At 40.2% G+C, this 23,472-nt stretch overlaps 1 protein-coding gene across 1 annotated transcript; it reads right to left on the bottom strand.

Annotated features, from left to right (window-relative positions):
- Window positions 1-6,633: 6,633 nt before the first annotated feature.
- COPB1 (COPI coat complex subunit beta 1) lies at window positions 6,634-23,192 on the bottom strand. Its single transcript, XM_065755286.1, has 21 exons — window positions 23,064-23,192; window positions 22,082-22,311; window positions 21,186-21,355; window positions 20,575-20,689; window positions 19,819-19,911; window positions 19,356-19,493; window positions 18,454-18,573; window positions 17,947-18,054; window positions 17,714-17,860; window positions 17,348-17,493; window positions 16,333-16,429; window positions 15,748-15,908; window positions 14,967-15,087; window positions 14,502-14,729; window positions 14,161-14,340; window positions 12,882-13,026; window positions 12,270-12,389; window positions 8,719-8,864; window positions 8,084-8,173; window positions 7,666-7,821; window positions 6,634-6,967 (listed from the first exon to the last, which is right to left on the bottom strand). The coding sequence occupies exons 1-21, from the start codon at window positions 23,152-23,154 to the stop codon at window positions 6,908-6,910; spliced, it is 2,862 nt and encodes a 953-aa protein (XP_065611358.1). The 5' UTR covers window positions 23,155-23,192; the 3' UTR covers window positions 6,634-6,907.
- Between the last annotated feature and the right edge of the window lie 280 nt (window positions 23,193-23,472).

The following is a 23,472-nucleotide window of genomic DNA, read 5'->3' as shown; positions in this document are numbered from 1 at the left end:
GCACCAATTCAACATACTTTTTAGGTGACAAAGCTTTAGACAATAGTGTCACAGACACACTGTGTTTAAGGCTGCCATCAAAGGACATGAAAAGACAAGAAGCCACAATACCCACAGCACTTACATGACGCTGGGAAACTCGTGTTTTATCATGTGATACACAACATTACTACGTCTCAATCGCAGTCATTCTCATTTTCTGTGTATTAGTGTTTCAGACAAGTTGTCTCTGAAAACAAGTTCTACCACAGCTTCAAAAGTCCTAGTTCCATGCTCCTGATTAATTTAATACAATTTCAGGTTGCCTTAAAAGCTGTCATTCACCACAAAACACTAAGTTAAAAAGTCATATGTAGAACCCAAATAACTGCAATCTTCTAAGCTGGCTGAGTACCTATTCCCTTATTTTAGTATGATTTGGGAGCTTCAAGAACAGAGGACCCCAAAGGATTCCTGAACAGCTGAGGGATATAATCGTTGTGTATTTTAAACAAAGGTACCTACAGGTTAGTACCTCTCAAAGCTAAAGGAGTCAGTTTCCTACCAGAGTTTTTAGCATCTAATCAATTCAGACCAACTAAACCATTTAAGGGGCATTTAAAAGTTCTCTGGAAAAGACTGCTTTACCATTCTTCCCTTTTTCAATGGTTACGGAGCTCTTCTGCCTTTTATTGGGCAAAGTATATATCAGTCTGCAGATGGCTCTCAAAACAGCAGGACACGGTCCTCCAGAATTCTCTAAATCATCTTGGGCTGTACAGCTACAAGCAAACATACAGCAACATACACAGCATATACAGAAGTATACTCTTTCTTCAGATTGAGAGCATTCAGTTGCTTACAGCCCTTTTTTTTTTGTAGGCTGAGAAAATTACAATAGCATCAGTCAAGTAATCATTTCAACCACATTTCAGAGCAGTACCTGTGGTTATTAGAAATTTTAGTGGAAAACACAATTTTAATTGAAGCAAAGATCTTTTGAATTGCTTATACCCATGGGAGAGCCAAGCAATGCTCGGGAAGCCTTCCTTGCATTCTTGTGTTACTCATGCATTCACACAACTCTCAACATCTGTCACCTGTAATTAAAAATAATGCTATTATCCAATCTCCACGTGAAAAATTTGACATGTTGGAATGCTGGAGGGTGTCTGGTTTTTCTTAACATTACTCACAAATGTTCTATAGCATTTCAGTGCATAAAAGAATGGACAAGGAGGATAGGAAGTTCTCGAGTACATAGAAGAAATTCAGCCTTCAAGAGTTGAAAGTTATTTTGAATCAGTGGGTCTGACCAAATTTGTAATTCCCAAGATCTTTGTAAGGCAATGTTTCTCAATTGTAGTCAACAGGCTGGGTCCTATGTTCCCTCCCACACTTACACAGATTTCTTTTACTACCAATACTACTTTTTTTTTCCTTCTGTGGCTTTGCATTCATCATTGCTTAAGCAATCTTCAGCAAACATCTGAAAGCTTTATGATTTACACCAGAGCTCTTGTCATCTTACAGCTGACAGACAATCTGACCAATGGGATGCAGAAGCGTGTTTTGTTCTATTATTATTCCTTTTAAATATTACTAGGTAGAATGAATATTCCCATCTGACATGGACATATCCCTGTGTAGAGTTGTATCCCAACATCTAATCATGCAGGAAAAAAAAGCAATGAAAAACACTTTCTTCACCCCAAAGACCAGGAGCACTTCAAGGAGTGCACTGAAGGAAAAGAGCAGCAGTTAGAATCATACAGATAAGCCACAGATTTGGACTGCATCCATTAGCATCAAATCTTTGAAATACTTTGTCTTGAGAAACAGATATCCTGCCAACTCTATATACAGGCATGGGCCCTTACGTAAAGGATACGTGGTACACAGTGGAAGAGGAGAACTGGTTCAGCTGTCACGAGGGAAGTGACAGCCACACATTCATGAGCTTCATCACTGTTAGAAACATTCTTAAACAACGTTAGAAAAGTTCAACATAGTGCTCCACAAAGTGAATGCTAATGAAGTCTGAAAGTTATAGAATCATAGATCCACTTGAGTTGCAAGTGACTCTTCAAGGCCATCTCTCTGCAGTGAACACAGGGACCCTAACAGCTCCATCAGTTTGCTCAGGTACGAGCCTTTCAAAACATCACTGCCCCGATTACAAACCATGCTAATTTCCAGGAAAATTGGTAATGCTGAAATATGTTTGTAACACAAAAAGCGGAAGATTTGCAGCTTTAGTATTTATGTACTTGAACAAATAGAACTTGTGAAACTTTATGCTTCCAGAAGAATAAGTAGGTATTTGTTAGGGCCTGTATCTCCAAGCTGTACAATAACAGAGGAGGAATTAGCTGGAACAAACACAATTCCTGATCTTTCAGTTAATTAGCAAACACATTCCAGAGTGTCACGTGATCCACGTTTTCCATAAATAATACGCTGAACTGATTAGCTGATAAACGTCTTCATCTGCTGTCAGCATCTGCATGCTGGGAGAACAGGTTTCTCTGGCATCCCATACCTCTCTCTGAGTGACAGTGTTTCTACAGCAACGTTCACATTTATTGAGGCTGCCTATAGGATCACTGCTGAACTCGTATGCCTGTAGTGTAAGTGAGAACAGGCGTAGGAAAAAACACCTGTTCTGACTTATGGAGTAGGCAGACAGACCCTGCAGTAATTATATCCCCTGTTAAAGATGGATTAGCATAGCATCACACACTTCAAAATACAAGCATGGAAGCACTGACAGGCCAAAGACTTCAAGGTCTGGCTAGCTCATTTTATTGCATCTTTTCTTACTGGTCTTCCACACCAGTATCAGATCTCTGCTTAACACTGCACAAATGAAGTATGCTGCTGCAAGTGGCAGTTTTCAGACACCAGAACACCATAAGGAAGTGAAGATGTTGCCTGAGATCTAACAGATCATCGCGTCCAGCATAATTTCCATCTGGCACAAGGATCAGCTGCCTTACGCTGAACAGCAGTGAACACCAACACCATGAAATCAATAGATATTGGAAAGAATGACAGAATTAAACCAGAAAACAATTACAAGCAGGGATGTGGATGCCTATGCAAGACATGTTGGTTTCAGACAGTGCATGAGAGCTGCAGATGTTGCTAACATTAAATATTTAAATTGAAAAGAGAAAACCACAAAGGTCATGGGGAATCTCACTTAAGAGTGAAGCTTCTGTACATTATTAAAATATTTATGCATTCTCCTGTAATAAGTGTATGGCTTAAGGACAAAGTCTGCAGCCATCACTTTTTACTCTTGTGCCTGAAGATGAGTGACAGTGAAGTTATTCTGAAAGATGGGAATAAGAATTCACTAATGCATTCTGAAATTCAAATTTCCACGTAACAGAATGGACCTCTAACCTTACTGAATACACAAAGCAGATAGCATTTCCAAACCTCAGAAACAAATTAACAAACAGAAGTACTCTTACAATCCTTGCACGGTATTACAAGCAGAGATTTTTAAATGGAAAAATGCCAGTACAGCCAAGTGGAGTAAAGCACCAGACCTCATACCAGACACTATGGAGAGGACCTGAAACTTCAAACCCGAAGCAGAGTGTGAATAAGACATGGGAGCAGCGAGACCCATCAGCTCTGCTACTGCCCTGGGATCAGGACAGCAACAGACTGACTTTGCTGTGCTTTACCCTAAGTGAAATTCCAGCAAAGGAAAGAGCAAAACAGGGACATGCAAGACAAGGATGGGCAGGGTGGAGCAGGTTGAAATGATAAGCTGTAAAATATGCCGGGAGAAATGAAAACAGAGTAGTATGAGAAATACTTCCTGAACTACACTGAACATCTGTGATCTCAAACAAAAAAATTGCCTAGGTCAGTATTACAAATATACAGGCAAAGGCATGGCTAGAATTCTTTGTGTTTTTGTCAGTATCCCTCTCCTGATGAACTCATCGTGCTGACTTTCAGACAGGAGACCCTCCCTAGGCCAGCTGTACGCAGCCAGTTCATCCCGATGTGCTTCAGTAAAGCACAACCTCTAGAGACAAGCCAGCAGTGAAACAGATGCAGCGTGTTAGTAAGACGAGCTGCCAACATCAGAGCACATCGGTTATGCATCGCTAGGCAACCCAGAAACACACACACAAGCCCACCCCACTGGAAGAAAACACGAGGGTGGGCCAAAGCTACGCAGCATCTTTTTTTTATGGCAAAACTTACGCATCTCCCTTACTTCCCAGGTCCCTACTCATGGTTTTCAACCAACGCTTTCTTATCACTTGTCAGACAGCGCCCTCTGCTGTAGGAATACATGAAGACCTGATGAACTGTATAAATGAATCCTTTACCTGGCGGCTGGCTGCAGCTAGCTGACAGAGTCACACCGGGGACTGCCCAAGCTGCATACTGACTGTGTCAACTCAGTGGAGCAAACGTGTTTAACTACGTGAGGGCTCACATTTATACTACAGAACCCGTTCAACAGCCATAATAATGTATACTCTCCTATGGTCTGCCCAAAAGCAGCTGAAGACCAGCGGATCACCTCCCCATACTTCTGCCTCTGTACTAAGACAAAATCTGTCAGTCTGTCTCTCTTTAGGGTACAAAAGCTATCCTAAAAAGAGATGCTCTGAACCAAAACCAATCTCAGTGGAGTAACTGAGCAAAATCCCAGCCCATACATAACTGGATGTATCTAAAAAGGAGTTTCATTCTAAAGTATAGATAAGAAACAAGCGTCTAACTTTTAAAAGTGTTCAAGCTACTGAAAAAAATGCACACTACCCTGTATGAGACCCATTCTGCAAAAGAGCCACTGAAATATGTGACAGATGGAAAAGGATTCCTGAAGTCTTTGCAGTTTATGCTGAACAGGCATTTCTTCATCCTTGTGTGAAGCCCTGATAGAAAAATACACCCTAATCCATGTTAAAACTACCAATAGGGTCAAATAATACACAAGTCATGTGCAAATAAGGTTTTCTGCTGTCCTAACAGGACTAAAGATTATGAAGCAGGACTTAGATAACAGATACTGGAAATCATCCTCCATCTTCAAAAACATCCTTCCTTGGCTGTGGTCAGCAACCCTATCTCATCATGCCAGGCTAAGTGCAGCTGTTACTACCATCTCTGCTAGTGCACTGCTAATTGCAGCCTTTTGCAGAGATTAAACCATCCACTGCAGTCCCAGGATTTTCTTCTGTCTTGGTTTGGCTTTAAACAGCTGGTAAAAAAAAACCCTGCCTTTTCCCTGCCCATGAAGAGCAGCTTACCCACACACACAATTTCCCAGGATAGCGCACACAACATATTGCTGTACTTCTCTTCCCCCCAGCCCTCCCAAATTCTGAAGTACTAAGCAAGTAAGATCATATTCAGATTATCCCCACTATGTCCTTGTGATTCTGGCATAGCTTCACAGGAAGTAACACAACCACTCTGAGTTCCTACTGCTGGGGCATCACACAGACACAACCTCATTAGCGAGGCAGATCTGCATGTTCAGAGCTTCAGCTCTTGCTGGTAGCACGCGATGCATGAGTTGGAGCTTTCATTAAAAAACGTAACATCAGAACCAAAAAGGCATCTCAAAACAGGCAAAGCTCACTCAGGTCTCTCAATAAAGCCATACTGCATTACCCTGACTTACTTTCTCTAACGTTTGCTGGAGCTGGATAGTGCCTGCTAGGGCAGATAAAGTTCTTAGAAGTCAAATCGCCACAGAACTCAATGGCAATGTATCTACTACTCCTATCTAAGGCACACGTTACTGTGGTTGTACATTTTGTGATGAGCATATTCAGTGCTCACAGAGCTGCACCAGGAAGCTGGAGCCTTCTGAAGGGGCTTTCAGTGTTTTCTTTGTTCAGGGATTAAGTGGCAACAGTCTCTCATCTATAAAGACCTTTATCTTACTGCATATAATAAGTGCAGGTATCTGTAAGAAAACAGTAAAATAAGCCATACCTTCTGGAAGCCACATATTTCAAATTCAGCCTTAAAAGGTATACAAACATGTCTATATTGTTAATACATACACAGTGCTACACTAATGTAAACTTTAGTACTGGCTACAGGACCCAAAACGATTTCCATGGCTTGAAAATAACCACTGGCAGCTGACTTCCATAACTTTGTGACTTTAGTGGACAAGGAAACCAGAACTGAGCAGCTGCATCTGTGTTTATACATACAGATCAAAACTAGGTGACAAAAAGTACTGAAAAGAGCAGACAAATAGTTCTGTGAGCGTTACTTATTAGCATTTTTGCACTGTACAACAGCACTGAGAATGCTATGTTCCTTGTGATAATGATGTTTCAAAGTTCTACCACAAGCTGGAAATAGCTGAATTCTTACAGTGTCTTTTTCTGATGTTATAAGCTTGTCTGTGCCAAGCGATCACATGTTATTAAACTAGCTATCCAGAAAACACAGATGTAGCTTCAGTTGTCAAATGTGTATTCTCACAGATACAAAGTATTAACTGTCAAACACATTCACAAAATTCAGGCCTGGTCATTCTTTTAAATACCTGCAAGAAACAAGAAGCACTTCCTTACAGCATTAAAAAATATCCCTGCCAGAAATTAAGTACTAAGCAAAGAGCAAATATACCACTGAGAGATAAAACACTAGAGGCATAATTTGTTTATTGTACTGTGAGCATCAGTATATATTAGAGACAAAGAAAAACATGACTTCCAGGACAAGGAAAAAAACCTGGAGATATAAAGTTTTGCTCAGTAACAATCACGGAGAACATGTAAGTTATCTGCTGGAATGCTTTCAGCTCAAAAGCTTGGCTTCTACAATTACAGAACACTGAAGAATATACGATGTTCTGGATCCCAAAAGCCACATATCTAAAGTTAAACTCTGAAAGACCAGAAAAGATACTATGTAAAATTTATACACTTGTTTTCTTCTGGGACAGATTGATCTTATCTCCAAGACTCAGGGCCATTCCCTGTAAGGAAAAAGAAAGAAGATGTTCATGACGCCGACACTTGAATAAAATCACTTAATCCACACTAAAAGGAAGATCCATATACAGGATTCAGTGGCAGAGGAATCAAAGTATATTTAACTGTTCATCTACTTATGTCAATTCTAGTGTGCTCTGTCTTAACTCCAGGTAAAGGCCACATCAATATGTATTTACTGAAGTGGTGTAACTTCAATGAGCTAGCAGCTAGTAAACCTGTCTTCAAAATAAGAAGAAAAACTAACGTTAAGCTTTTTGACCTTCCACCCATTGGAAGTATGCACCCACTGGAGAAACTACACCTATCAATCCAGTTACTGAAATTCAGCTGTCGAATGCCTCAGTGCTGACAGTATCACTCAATACATGGTGGCTATAGAAAACAGCTTCATCACAGAACCATGACATATTAACACGAACAACGATTTACTTCAACACAAATGAAATATAACATTCTACTAGCAGTGCTAAGGGTAAAAATCAAGAAATCTTGTCCCAGACACTTATTTTATGGTAATGTACTGCAAGAGAAGATATTTTAGTGCATCTTACCCAAAATATTTCTCAAAATTTTACCTAACTGAACTAACATCCCCACAAAGTTGCAAGTTTTTAAAGAGCACGTGTCACACTGTCCTACAAACAAGAAGAAACGGTGCTCCCAATGAAAGCTGCATTACCTGGCTCTTGGCACGGATCCGTATGTGACCAGTGACGGGGGCTTCTGGTCCAAGATGAATTGGCTTTTCAATGCTCACATTTGCAAGCGCATCTTCTCCAAATATGGAGCGTGCATAGAGATTGGCTGCCATAAAGCCACAATAACCAGAAAGCGCCTACAGAGAAGACATAAACTTCATGAGAAGGGCCAAAGCCCTACATACACACACTCATTCACCTTGGGTATACTCTTATACTCAAGTTCTACTATTGGTGTTAACAATTATCTTTTTACTCATTTCAAAGGATTAAGAACTTTGGTTACATATTACTTTTAAGAACCGTTTCTAGTAATACACAAAACAGACACTGAACAAATAAAACAAACAGAGCACATGAACAAAAAAGGGTATTAGAGTCTACAGGCAGAGAGCTCACCTTCTCTGGAGTGAGGCATTTCATATTAGTTGACTTCAGTATGTGCTGCAAGTACTCATTTAGATCAATTATATTTGTATTCACTGTTACCTGTACAAAAAGAACAATTATTTCAATTAGCAAATCAGGCACTTCCAAAACCAGCCCTTCTGCAGTGCTCTGTAAAATGCATTGCCACATCTCTCTCTGAGGAGCAACAGAGATAGCTGCACGCCACATTATACAATGGAATAATATACAAACTACCTCCTGCCACCCACTTCCCTCAGGGGTAGAAACCCCCATTTTATTACTACAGTCTCTAAAACATATTAGGTGCATATGGTACTCACAAAAGCACACAGACAGGGCCAACATCCAATGCATTCTACTGACATACAGATTCTTTAAGGAACACAAGGCACTAGCTATGTTTGAAGATAACCAGTGGCACTTATGTCTACACAGACAATAAATAAAGCTAGTGTTATCTGGTCTTAAACACAACGTAAGGAGGAATCACTTGCGTTACAGAAGCATCTGAGCAAGGTTTACATCACACCAAATAATGCTGATATAAATTAGCGTAGAACAGAAAAGAGAATGACAAGTCATCCAACAAGATCCCAAAATAACATACAGAAATTAAAACTAACTTTGTTTTCCCACTCAAATTCCGCCCACATCTGCCTGAACTCTGCATCCGTACATGAGGCCGGCTGGATATAATCCATAATGTCAATGTGAATATCACTGAGAACCACACAGTTTCTGTCGCTGGCAGCTCCGGAGACATCATACACTGCAATATGAAATACAAACCACGTTAATGCTTAGAAAAGTGACTGTGCAATGATTAAGAGTATCCGATTACCATTTGTCAGTTAACAGCTCAGCCCTGCGCTGACCTCTACCCTTTTCAAGTGCCTCCCCCATGTTGCCACAGAACTCTGTGATAGGTGCGTTGGTGCTCCAGGCAATATTGCCTAAGGTCATTTTCAATACAGAGACTGAGGATCAATTATCATGCTGACAATCGTTCTGAAGGTAGCGTGCCCCACCAAGATTCATACATTGCAAATCATTTCATTTCCTCTTGTTATGGTTTTATGATTTTTGTTATATTATTGATAGTCCAGATCATAACATCATGTGGTGTATTGGGAGTTAAAGAGTTAATGCTCCAGCTCTGTGGATCATCGATAGTTCTGGGTGTACCTGTCTCAGAAGAGAAGAACTCCATTCCCCAGAGGGATGTGCGATGCATTTTTACCTGTTTCCACTCAGAGGGAAAGATAAAAACTGTCTGTGGTCACGGGACTCTCTCTTCCCCTCAGGATGGAGCTCAGCAGTGGGTATTTGTTGCAGCCATCCACCTTCAGCGTTAGCGTAAGGCCTTCGGTTTATCGGACACTCTCTCTCTTGCTCATTTTATTTGATTAATTAGCCTCGATTCCAATTATATTGTATTATAGTGTGTTATTTTGCTTTCTGATATCTTATTTAGTAAGTTAGCTTTCCTCCTCAGATCATTGCCACTGTTTTATATCTAGGCCCATCTCCCTTTTCCCCTTCCCTTTCCCGGGGCGTGGGTCTGCGGGTCCCCCGTACCAACTGTCACAGAACCGGGCCAAACCTGCCCATAAACCACTGACACATCATTTTACTCAGTATTTGTATTTATAATATTTTGAGAAAGCCTTCCCCAGAGCCAAAGAATAGTGACTGGCAGGGAGTTTGGAGGGACTTAGGAGAGACTTCAGAAAAACGGGCATCACCAGTGCCATAGAACTTTTCTCCTAAACACCTGCAAGATCCTGAGAACTTAAGCAGATATTTGAGACAGGGATGTTGCGGCTCAGACAGATCTGAGGAGGCACAAATTATTTGGGGTCTGGCTTATGCTTACCAGGCCTCATTCAATACTATCCCAGAGAGGCATAGAGTTTCTGAAATAGAGCGAGAGTCTCAGAGCCAAAAGGGACAGTTTACAGATCCAGAGTCTTTTAGCTGACAGTCAGACTCTCCTGTCCGAGAGAGATGCCCTCTGGTCCCAACAAGACACCCTCCAGTCCAGCATGGACACCCTCCAATCTGAGAGACACACCCTCCAGACCAAGAGAAATGCCCTCTAGTCTTAACAGGATGCCCTCCAGTCCAACATGGATGCACTCCAGATCAAGCGAGATGCCCTCCAATCCAAACTCAATAGCCCTCAGTTTCAACAAGACATCCTCCAATCTGAATTAAGTGTCCTACAATCTGAGCAAGACTACCTCAAAACTGAGTAAGATGCCTATCAATTTACATTACTCCATTTCCAAAATAAACTAATCCATATTCGAGCTCAACAAGTTAGGCTCCAAGGTGAACTAAATTGCATCATAGCTGAGCAAGATGGACTTTGAGTCGAGCTAGAGAGAATGATCATTAAAACTAACCAATCTGATCAACCACAGGTGACACCAGAATTGATGTCAGTTGCCCCTGTAAGAGGACAGAAAAAGAGTCTTGATTCCCTTAGAAGAAAGAGGAGGAGCAGAAAGTAGAGGAATCAGACACATCAGACAGAGGAGAGAAGAGGTCCAGGAGTGGTTCAAAACTCTAGAGTTTCCAGTAGGAGGGCTGAGACACCCAACAACGTCACCAACGCCTAGGAGGGCAATGAGTCCTGATAGAGTAGATGATGAAAGAGAAATATTACCAATGTTACTTGACCTCATTCGTTTCAATTACTCATTGAAAATGAATGAAATTCCAAGTTTGAGAACAGACTTGCCACGCAAATGAACCTCTTGTCACCTGGTTACTACGCTGTTGGGACAGTGGGGCCAACAGTGTGTGGCTAGATGGTAACGAAGCTTGCCAATTGGGTAGGATTGCCAGGGACTCTGCCATTGACGGAGGCATTAGTACATGCCACAATAGACCCTTCACTCTCTGGAAGTGAATGTCGATAGCCATGAAAAAAATACCCCTTCAGAGATGGTCTGTTGCCTGAGAAAAAGAAATGGTCTGATATGGAAAAGGGCATACATTATTTGAGAGACTATGCTGTGGTGGAAATGTTACATGACCCTGCATTCACTCATGATGAACCAAACCAAGAGCATGACCCTGAGAGAATCAGGTGTACACCAACTATGTGGCGTATATTCACGAGGACTGCACCAGACAGGTACGCCAGTACATTAGCAGCAATGTATGGCAGAAGACAAAGACAACCCCTTATAAATGACCTGATTAACAAACTACAAGATATTGAGTTACATTTAATCCCTCTACCAGCTTATGTTTCAGCCTTGGTAAAAGTAACTGAAAGAATGGACAGACTAGAGAGCAATCAAGAAGACTGAATGGACAAACTGACTACTGTGCTTGATTCTGATGAAACTGATGGATCTGATGGGAACCAGGATTCCCAGAACAACGTCTCAGCTATCAAGAGGATGTTCTCCTGCTCAAGGAAGTGACAACAGTAAGACTATGCCACATATTGCCTTGCAGCATTACCTATGTGACCATGGGGAAGATATGAAGAAGTGGCATAAAAAACCCACTCCTGCACTTCTTGTAAAAGGGTTATGAAATAGATCAGCCATTAGGGTGAACTTCTCCAGGAAGGTGACTGCTCCAGTGACTGCCGGACACGGCAGTAGCCGTAAAGACAGCAGAGGTAACAAATAGAGGGGTCCTGCCCCCAGCCAGGCAGGGGGGAAAGGATAACAGAGTGTACTGGACCGTGTGGACTCGATAGTCTGGCACATCAGAATCACAAAAATATAAGGCATTGGTGGACACTGGTGCACAGTGCACCCTAATACTCTCAAGTCACCAACGAACAGAATCTGCACTTCTGGGGTGACTGGGGGGTCCCAAGAGTTGACCATGTTGGAGGATGAAATAAGTCTCACTAATATAGACATGCAAAAACATCCTATTGTGACTGGCCCAGGGGCTCCATGTACACTCAGCATTGATTACCTCAAAAGGGGATATTTTAAGAATCAAGGGAGTGTACCCACAGTAATTCTGTGTAAGTTGCATGTGTGTGACATGAATGATTAACAAACATTACATGCAACACATGCATGTCACTCATGTGTCAGTGGTTCCCCTGCACCAACTGTCACAGAACTCCTTTTTGAGCCCATCGAGCAGTTAAGCAATATCCCACACCAAATTTTGCACATGACTGTTCACTTACCAATATTACCAAAAATGATTCCATTCTCTGTTGAAGCAACTTTGACATTAGCTTTTATGTTTGCAAAGTCATGTGGAGCAAGTGTCAAAGGAGATGGTTTTTCTACAAGTTTCAAGTCACCTGTTTAAAGACATTTGGGGGAGGGCATCAGAGAAGGTTACCAGTACACAACAGTTGCACTTTCAGAACGCTGACTTTCTCATGACTCAATTACAACGTCTACAGAGCTACACTGCATTACTTCATTATTTTTACATTAAAAACTTCAGTTAAAATACTAGTGTACTCACCCAAAGGATGCTGAAAACAAATGGAAACACTGAGTTAAGTGGGCCTTGGTTTGAGCCTGCTATTACTTTTATAAAGCAGAACGCTGTCACTCCTACCTTGCATTCTGATCCCTGCAAAAATCACAATGCCTAACACTACTGTCTAGCGCTTTAACAGCAAAGTTCAACATTCAGTATTGCATGTACTGGACTATCTAAGAACAGGCCAAAATTTCATCTTGATCTTGAATATAACTGTTACTTTTCCTGATGCACTAGCAAGAAATAGTGGAGAATTCCCTAGCTCTAGCAAACAGTGCCAGTACCCAGCAGTGCTCCTCACCCAGTGTGGCAAGCTCCAGTGTGCAGTTCTGCAGAGTATCACTGGTCTGGTTTACCACGAGCACATCCAGCACGATGTCGTATTGGTTGACGTGGACGTAAGCTTCTGCATAAACAGGGTCTGAGAAACCTGTCAGTTGTGTAACCTGTAAAGGAAAAGAATCTAAGGTATTTTTCTCATAAACCATTTCTAAGAGGAAATCATGACAAACAATGCCAAAACAATCAACTGAGTCCGCTGCTCTTTAATATGAGCCTCCAAATCAAACAGAAAAAGCCTGTAAGGAAGTTCAAATTTCACATAACTGAACGAGGAAAAAAAATGAACAGCACTTCAGCCAAATATCACAAACTTAGTCTAGAAAATACCTAAAAGTGACACTCTGGAAAACTGAAATCCATATTTCTCGCATAAGCTTTCCAAAATTAAACTATTCTGGTGACTTATAACTAAATAACAGTTATTTTCTGTACTATTTACACAAATGCATTTTTAAATGCACCCTTTGCTCAGCTGTCCCTTTGCATACATAATACAATTTATAAAACCTTTCCAGATGGAACACATTCTGAACTGAATTCATCTAAGATCCCAAAACATTAACTACAATGCTATACTATTCTTAAAAAGATGAGAACATAAAATAGTGACATCAAATTGAAAGGTAACTTCAAAAGTTTAAAAGAATTTACACAGACTCTGAGACTCAAGTCTGTTCTCCTAACTGGAATTCAATAAGCATTTGGACAACGCTCTCAGAGACAGGGTTTGTTTTTCATGTGGTCCTTTGCAGAGTCAGAGGTTCAGCGTGATGATTTTCGTGGGCCCGTTCCAACCTAGGATATTCTGTGATTTTATTTTTTCTCTTTGGACCATCTCTGCCACTTATAAAAACCAGCAGCAACAAAAAAAAAATCAAACAAGATGCACTACACTTAATAGGATATGGCAGAAAAAGAAATAAAGGTCTTAAACTTATGAGATCTCTGCTCTTCTCAGTGAACCTTATTGGGCTCTTCAAAGCACCACACAGTTTCAATTTCTTTTTCGCATGTCACCAGCTTAGCACTCTAGAGTCTCCTTGTTACTCTTCTCATGATAAGAGAATAATAAAGTACAATGAAGTTTTCTTCCCCTTTTTCTTCCCCCCCCTTGAGCACAAATACATGGGTCTTTCCAATCAACCAACACAGCCTGATTCATTAGTTCCAGTACATGTCTCCCACTGCACATGAGCAGCACAAAGAGCATATCATTACATGACTGACTAGCAGATAACCTTATTAAGTTTGGATGCAAGAGGATCAGCAGCCTCCTTCCTCTGTGTGTTTCCCATGGCTGCGAGAAGGCTGAGCTGGAACTGGTCTTCTTTTGAGCTCATTTCATTTTTAGCTGTAAGCTGCATGAAGGAAATGGGATCATCTGGCTGAACCATCACGTTCCTCTTCTCTGATTCTTTCTGCAGGAAAAAAAACACATCATTAATTCCCTCGCTTAGCACAGAATATATAATGACTGAAACGGACATAGTCAAATGGACACATTTCTAGGACCTGCTTGGGTATGAAAAGCATTTAAAAAATTCCAAGTGTTTATGATTACAAATTTCTAATATCTCACCTTCTGGGAAAGTTTCTCTTCTTCTAGCTTGGCTGACAGCATATGAGAGAGGGACTGTCTGCATTCTTTGTTGAAAATATCATTCATGAGTGGAGAACATTCTGACAAAACTTTCAGACACAAGGAAATACGATCCACATCGTCATCTGTAATTGGCTTCTTGGGAAGAGAAGACTTGCCCAGATGGAGAATAGTGGCCATCAGCAGCATAGCTTCAGCAACAAAGGACTGCAAAGGAAGACAAAGGAAACAGAATGGAAGGGGATTCTTTTTAAAATCCATTTAACAAAAGGAAAAAAGCAAATCCCACTAGCAAACAAAACTCAACCTGGTCTAGGGTGCTGCTTTGGCACTGAGGTCGGACTAGATGATCTCTAGAGGTCCCTTCCAACCCCTACAATTCAGCAACTCAACCCGCCAACCAGCTCTTCTTTGCAATACAGTGGAAGCACAGAGACTACTTACATTTTGCTTCTTCTTTTCCTGAACTAAGGACACGTATCGTAAAGCAATCTTAGTTAAAGTGGTAGCAAGGGAAGCCGCAACAAAGAAATCTCCATCAAGCAGGAATCCTCGCAATGGAGGTCTGCAAGGACAGAGTCATCAGAAAACAACTTCAGAACATGCTTTCCAAAATACTTTCTCTTTATACATCAGTGTCCATGCTGTAGAGAAAACAAGGGTGAAAAGTCTCAACTTTCCACCTCCTCCCCACATTTTTTTGCAGATACACAAACAATGCATACAGCCAATTCCATACAGAGTGGAGTGAAAGATGTAATTGATAATTTCTACCCTGAACATGGTTTGTTGTAGCACTGAGGTGATAACAACCAGCCAAGATAAAATAGCCCATCTGCTGTAACTAAGAAAATACAGCAACTGTGTCAGCTAACAGTGAAACTAAATACAGCAGAGGTCAAAGAGAGCAAGGTGACATTAATAAAGAAATCAAACTCTTGCACTAAAGACATCTCCATATCCAATGAGAACTGTAACAAAACTTCAGGCACGCAGTACAGAACAATTACCTAGAATTCAGAATACCACAATTAATGCATGTCAAATGAGACATTGTAAGTTTTGATTACAGACCTTTACCAATTAGGCAACTTCTCGTCAGATACTACCTAATTGAGATAATACTTTACAAATGGTATATAACAGCAACTCTCCACAAGAGAGAGCATCACTCACAAAAAAGCGATTTAAAACAATCCTAGGTCTGGTAAGAAACGTTCAATACCTGTCCTCTTCCTTTTTGGTGGGCCGGGAACTACTGAGAGCACTCTGGGTTGCATAAGTACCCATCTCTGTCACTAGTTTCTGGACTGGGCCCACTGTCACTTCTTCTTCAGGTTTCAGCTCACCAGCTTCCTTCTTGATTTCAGATTCCACAATTGGGATCTAAACACAAGCATGTAGATGTTCACATGGATACAGAAGCCTCCTACAGCCGTGCAATAAAGCTCATGACACTTCATACAGTGACTCAGAGCCCCCCAGACTTTACTCTTTATTTATTAGTGGATATAGCTACATTGCTTTTATGTTCAAGAAGCCATAACTTTATGAAACAAGGAATTTTTCACCCACCCTCCTAAACCCTAAACATTCATATGTTTGTTCTCAGTATACGCCAGCTGCTACTTAAAAATAATTCAACGTTGAATGCAAAAATCTAGTTTTTTCTTTTGGCTTCTTGCACACACAACGCTATATTACAATTGTTCAAAGCCATGATGCGTTTAAATTGTTTTAAATCCTTTTCTTATCACAATGCACGTAGCATGTTAAACTCCAAAAAGCTTCAATAACAAAATAAACACACCTCTCCAAGTGATCTGCGAACTTCTGTCATTACACTTTGTATATCCTCCTTTGTGCTGCAATACTCTCCAAGGATCCACAAAGCTCCACGATAAATCCTAAAATAAGAGGAGTAATTTAATTGTGCTTTAATGATAAGGTAATACCAAGGGTAGCTATTCACAGCCACGCTTGTGAAATTCAAAGAAATGTGGTGGGCAGGAAGCAAGTCTGATCTAGATTATTCATGCTTTCAGCCTCAATAAACCAATTAAAAAGAATATAAAATAAGATTTCTTCCCTGCTACTGTTTTATTCTATCTATGCTAAACCTGATATTTATAAAACTATTTCCTTACAATCACAAACAACTCAGTCAGCTGTAATTTCCCCAACTACTTGAGACAAACTAACTTCTTCGTATAGGAGAAATGAGAAAGCAGAAGGTTGAATGAAGATTAAAGGAAAAAAGAATAGCAGTGTTTTTCAGGGTTGGGCTTATTTGTCACTTAATGACATAATGACAGAGGCAAGCACTTGGGATATATGATGTATTAGAAGAATGGAAAGAGGTGTCTGATACCAGAAAGTCCCCTTCGAATGAGCGATCCATCAGAATATGATGCTTTCAGTGCTTTGCAAGTACTAAAGATGCTTTGCAGATTTGTATCTTAGGACCTTGTTTTCTGAAGTATGTACAAGCTCTTCCAGTTTCCTGGAAGTGCAGTACTCATTCTGTTTTAACATATGTATCAATTTAGTGTTGGCCTTCAACAACATCATCCTCTAACAAACAGAAACACCTTTAACAACTGCATCATAAAAACAAATTTGAACCTCGTTCCAAGTAACAAGCACCCAATCTATCCTGCACAAAGAAGCAATATGGAAACCATTTCCCTATGGTCATCTACCTCCTGCACCTCCTGTGTGCACAGGCTGCAAGGCTTTTGGTGCATACTTAATGAGAATACACATGCAATGCAAGTGGGCCACGAAGCACTACAGTTCTGGTTTATATTATATCTGACACTCACTTGACAGATTTAATTGCGTGGAAGACTTCAAGCATCTTCTCAACAATAAGAGGTCTGAGGTTATCAAAGCGTTGGATCGCTTCCCGCACAAACTCCAGCACATCAGCAGCTGCAGCTTCGTTGTTATCACTGAGGAACTCCATCAGCTAGCACAACGTGAGAACACCAACACAAAGAACACAGAAGTTATGTTTGTATCACTGTGCTTCTACACTAAGATGCAGATATTCCTTTAGCAACGAAAACCACTCTGACCTGGTGTCAATCCACTTTTAGCTTCACTTATCCTTTCATGCAGGTGGGCAGTAAGGATATAGGTACAGCTAGGACATAATTCACTGACAATATAATTAAACATTTCCATACCACTGGAATAACATTTGCAGCCATATCTGGAAACCGAACACTACAGGAATGCAAAGTACGGACAAGCAGCTGTCTGTACTTGTCAGTGTCTTCATGCTCCGTCACATTATTAGTCTTAATCACTTCTTTCTTCAGAACAATTACAAGCTGCAGAAAATAAAATGGAGCAAAGTCACGTATTTTTCTGGAGAATATAAACATATGTTAAGAGACACGTGTAATCTATCTTTTACCTCCTCCACATTTCTTGAAGAAACCAGATCCAGAGCCAGCTGAAGGGTTTTTTTGCGCACTTCTAGATCTGGGGTACTCAATACTCTGAGGATGTCCATAACTAGATCCTGAAACAATTGAAAAATAATTAACTGCTCTGCTGCTTCAAATTACTCCATCCTCAGTTCTAATTTTCAGTCCCAAGTGATTTCTGAAGATCTTGTGGACACAGAACATATAATGACAAACACGCAACATATCCTAGCGATTATGAAATGCAGTTTTCATGTCATCTGTTCTACACTTGCCAAGCAAGCTACTATGCCTTACAATCACAGCAACATTTACCACTGTTACTGCAGACAACAGAAGCAGTAAGCCTAAACATAAAAGACCACTCCGCTGTTTTCAACAGATGTGTCAACAGACAGCTCAGATTTCAGAAGGGCATTTTTCACCACAACTCCTGAAAAATTATAGGGAAGGAAAACCATGCAGACAGGCTGCCAAAAAGAGAGCTTACATACCTGCAACACTCGCTCATGGGAAGGGTGCTCCTTCAATTCAACCAACCGATCCAAAACGATCAATTTCACATTATTATCGCTTTCTTTAATGATCAAATCTATGTAGCATTGGGCAGCTGCCTACATTAAAAAGGATCAAAAGCATTTACCTAAGTTACAAAGAAGGGAACCGGGCAAATGCTGAAGAGAACTTCAGGAAAAGACTGCAGCTACTTGAACATTAAAGTGACAATTCATTAACTGGAGAACAGTTTAAACTTTCTGAGCCATAAAGATGATTCCATCAGTTTGTTACAAGAACCACACAGGAAGATGCACAGCTTACAGTTGAAATTCAAGCAAAACTGTAAGTTTCCTTACGTGCCTTGAGTCAAATCTTAGGTACATGATACTTAGGAACATGACAGGACAGAAATTAACTTTAAATAGCTGACAGCGTTAGCACATCTCGATAAGGTTTTAGTGGAAGTGTCTCCATACAGTATTTGTATTCAAGGAAAATGACTACACTAGAGCAGGAGTATAAGAATTAATACAGCTAATCTTTTGAATCAACTACTTTCAATGCTTTTACTCTTATTCTAGGCCGGTATCTCTGCAAACCTTCAATATTTGTTGACTTCGCTAAGAACGTCAAGAAAACTGCAGGTCAATACCAACTACTGTAATATATTCAATCCTGTCCATCATCAAGTGGCATGAAGCCCACTAGCCACAAACCTGCAGAAAATAGCCTTATTCTCTTTCACACTATTTTAAGAGGTTTTAAGAGTTTGACACGTGAAGTGTCAATAAAACCATGTTTTGCTGAAGCCTTCAGACTTCAGAAGTACAAAAGTATAACATACAGTACTGTGGCACATCAATGGGTACTGGAATGTCTGGAAATATCACTTCTGTACCTTGATTGCAGTCGGAGCACTGGAGAGCGTAACTAGTGTTCCTGCTGCTTCATATTTCACTGCAGGGCTCGATGACTGCAGGAGGTTGTAGATGCAGCGAATAAAGCGAGCTCTCTCTGATGGATTTGCATGACATACCTAGATACAAGGAAGAACTCATATGTGGCTTATAAAGAAAAAACAGCAACAGAAACCAGTATAGCTCCTCATCCATCCTACTGCGGGGAGAAATTTAAGCAAAAGGTAACATCCTTCTCTGGGTGTAAGAAATGTCATTCACAGTTGCAAAGATCTACTAAAAAAACTATTAAAATACTTGAATTGTATGCCATACTAGAAGGTCTTTACATGTACAAGTGGTTAAAATGCCTTTCCCAGCTGTGTTCTAACCATTCTACAAAGGAGACGAATACAATCTAAACTCCATATCTATTTTTCCTTCGTATCAACATTTTCCTTTTACCTTATAAATCAGTTCAACAATAACCAACTGCAGAATGTCACCAAATGTCTGGACTTGGTCAATACAGGTACTCAAATAATCCAATGCTCGATCCTAAACAAATAAAAGGTAAATCATTCTAAGTTACAGTAGAGTTCTCAACTACATTTTAATGCAAAGTATATTTTAAAAATCATAAAATCACCAAGGTTGGAAAAGATCTCTAAAGAACATCCAGTCCACATCTCACCAATATCACCAATCAGAACAAAACTACACGTAGTCAGCTTTTCAACTTAAAGCTTAAAAGAATTTATGATAAAAATATTAAACCTGAAGAGGAAATTAATAAATTCTGTCTATACACAGCAAAAATGAGACAAGCCTGATGATAATCAGGCACAAAATTCAACTGCCAGTAAGCAAATTAACACAATTTGCCATTTCCTTCTCATAAAACTACTAAAACTATAAAACAATAGGTAATGGAGGAGTTGTCAGTCCAATAAGGCTCATGTGATAAGAACTGATTATAGTTTGATTATAGTTCTCAGCAACAACACGCCTTCTTCAAATGCAGCAACTGTTCTTTAAAATGAAAACAGCACTGAAGACCTACTTTAATTTACTGCAGCTAATGAATATTCCACAAATGATGAACAGCAGACACACAGGCTTTTTTCATGCATATGTTTACACTACTAACAAAATAACTGGTAGTTACCTAAGATATTTTCAAATATTTACTTCAAATCAGTTTGGGGCAAGTATCCTTACCTGATCTGCATGAATTAACATCATAAATGCATTTCTTTTGCAGCTTGCATCCTTCTCATTTACCAGGAAATCGTGGATCAACTCAGGAGCATCAGGTATAAGATGTTCAAAATTTCTTTAAAAAAAAATAATAATTAAAAAACTACTGATATGGAGGAGAACATACAGCTTAATCACATATTCCACACAAATATTACTCCAATAATAATTTCAGTATGATAAGAACACTTGGTTATAGCGCTGAGGTTAAAACAAAAATGCAATAGTGTTCAGTAAGTAAGAGGAATCGAGGAAGAATGTCTTGCTGCAAACAACTGTTAATGAAGTTGAGATAACTAAGAAAGGCATTTGTCCTTACAAATTAACCTGCCATATAAGGATTCTCAGTGACAGCTGTAGAAGCAAGAGCAGTACCTTCCACTTCTCCAAAGAAGTTCTTCAGAGGAGGAAAAAGCAAACAAAATAAACCACCCCACACCAACCTTCTCTTTCTCCCTGCTCCCAGAAATTAAAAGCGATTGATCCTTATTGATGAGGTTTCCAAAGTTGCCCAGGCCATCTAACACAGCCTTGGTTTTCTGCCTCCGCTTTAAACAGCTCCAAACATTTACCTATAGATGGTGTAAATGGCAAGAACTGCATTTCTGCGCACGTAGCTGTGACGATGCTCCAGGCATGCACGGATGGCCGGCATCAAAGGCTCCAGCAGTTCTGCTTCTTTCAGCTTACAAAGAAAACGAAGAGTAGAGCCCCGGATAAACTCATTTGGATGCTGAAGATCCTACAATCAACAAGAAGCACGTGTGAAACGTCAGGTGCTACAGTTTAACTGCTAAGCTCAGGTGAATGCTCTTACTAGGCTCTTCTCAAGCTAAGTTGTTCGATGGAGCAAGCTCCAAAAGCCTACGAGGATGCTTCATTATCTTCTCATAAAATTAATCTTCTCAAAGCGCTGAAGTCCTATGAAATTAAAAATGAGCACTTCTCTGTAAATCTTTACTGCTGCACTGCATGTGTTGCATGTGACTACTAAGACTGTGAAAGCTCACCCTGCAGGCATTCGAGCACAGCAGCTTCTAACTTCTACTGCAAGTCAGTTCAGCTGCTTGTGGCCTACTCCTACAGAAATTCAAGGATTATCTTTGTCAAGGAGGGTCCTAAATACACTGCAAAATATGCCAAATACAGCACCTACTCTTATTGACCCAGTCCTTGGCCAAGGACCCTATGGAGATGGAAATGAGCTCACCCCTTATCTTTGAGGCTCTCTGACATGTAAAGATTGAGCACTAAATGTTTAATTGTAACAAGAAATGGGAAGATCCCTTAGCAGTTGGTTTGCTGGTTACCTACGATCAAGCCAGCTATGAAGCATTAAGACAAAACAGTTTGCAAGGAAATGCAGAGCTTAAGATGCTTCCATATATTTTATACAACAGAGAAACGATGCACTTTCTGGAAAATATACAGTATGGGAATGCAGGCAATAAAATAAGCAAGAAGCTACCTTTCTGTATGCATCACAGACAAGGATCATCTCCTGCAGAAGCCTGCCATCTGGAGTGGTCTTCGGCACTATCTCCCAGAAGACAAGCAGCAGCTTTTTGATGGTGTGATCTTGGAGAGGCAGCACAAAACGTATAATGGTCATCAGAAGCCCAGGCAGTTTTTCACCATTCAGAATCATGATGATCACTTTCTTCAGGACCTCTGTCTTCAACTTGACATCTCCTTTTTCTAGAGTGGATAGAAAATTCAAGAAAGCAAATCACGGTAATTGTGTAACTAGGAAGGCTAACATGCCACAGTTTAATAGGCTGTTTTCTGGTCAAAAGATACAACCCCCCCCCCTTGAAAGACTGAAACGTACCATCTCAAAATCCACACCCTCACTTCTAAGAGCATAAGGAGGAAGTAAGAGATATTTAAAAAATAAGCTTGGAGTTTAGACCTATTTCTAGGATCAATGTACTGGAATTAAATGGATTCAACATATTGCAACACTGCTTCAATGCCTTCAAACAGCATCTCAAATCAGAAGAGTTCAATGCACCATGATGCTAACATTCATCTCATTGCTGTATCACCACTTTTAAACCATCTTATTCACCAGGATACCATGATGCACTGTGGTGTTATACTAAATACTGACAACACCATTTCTGCAAAGAAGATAAAGCTGAGCACAGAGCAGTGAGTAAGAAGCCTTTCATTAACTAAGTCTGCCCAGATCTCAACACGTATTGCTTTGCACAAAGACTGAAACACACAAAGTTCTGCTCAGAATTGGGACCAAAAGCCACTTAAGATAAATATCACAAAGCTTCTCAAACAGAGCAAGCAGAAAAACTTACACATTTCAGAAATCAACAGAACAAAATAAACAGTGATTTGCCTGAGTTTGTAAAATGCAAACGAAATTCCAGTGGAAGTTAAGAAGACTATGCAGGAACAACGGATGACGCTTCAAATCAGGGCCCGTTACTTGCCTAGATCATTCTTCAAGCTGATTTCAGAAGGTGGCTCTGAATCCATTGGGACATTGATTAATGTGTAGCACACGTTCTCAGCAGCAGTCATGGTTCCTGGTTACAACTGTTTTCTCAGTAGAAGACTTATTTTGAACACAAGTATCAGACAACCTAAAAAAAGAAGCAAACAAAGCCATCCTGGAGTTAACAGATTTTACTAACAAACAACACAGGAATTATTCTGCAATTGACTTAATGATTTATAGAGACTTGGATTTTTGAGAAATCACATGCGAAAGACCTTCCAGTTCTACAACAAAGAGCATGAAATTTACCAAAGAACAAACCAAATGAAAAACCTTTCAGATGCTTCAGGGTACAGCCACAGATGTGGAAGTACACAGATATTTGGCTGCCATCGAACAGA

The sequence above is a fragment of the Cyrtonyx montezumae genome, unplaced genomic scaffold (genome assembly GCF_038088225.1).
Source record: "Cyrtonyx montezumae isolate F1298 unplaced genomic scaffold, pur_monq_1.0 scaffold_10, whole genome shotgun sequence".
Classification (NCBI taxonomy): domain Eukaryota; kingdom Metazoa; phylum Chordata; class Aves; order Galliformes; family Odontophoridae; genus Cyrtonyx; species Cyrtonyx montezumae.
The sequence above is the reverse complement of the archived record's forward strand: the minus strand, read 5'-3'. Positions and strand labels throughout refer to the sequence as shown.

Coding starts and splice junctions, on each gene's coding strand:
- COPB1 (XM_065755286.1), bottom strand. CDS start 23,154: ATGACTGCTGCTGAGAACGTGTGCTACACATTAATCAATGTCCCAATG. Junction 19,912..20,574: donor TGTTAATTCATGCAGATCAG/GTAAGGATACTT, acceptor TTATTTGTTTAG/GATCGAGCATTGGATTATTT. Junction 13,027..14,160: donor TTGCATCCAAACTTAATAAG/GTTATCTGCTAG, acceptor TTTCCTTTACAG/GTTACACAACTGACAGGTTT.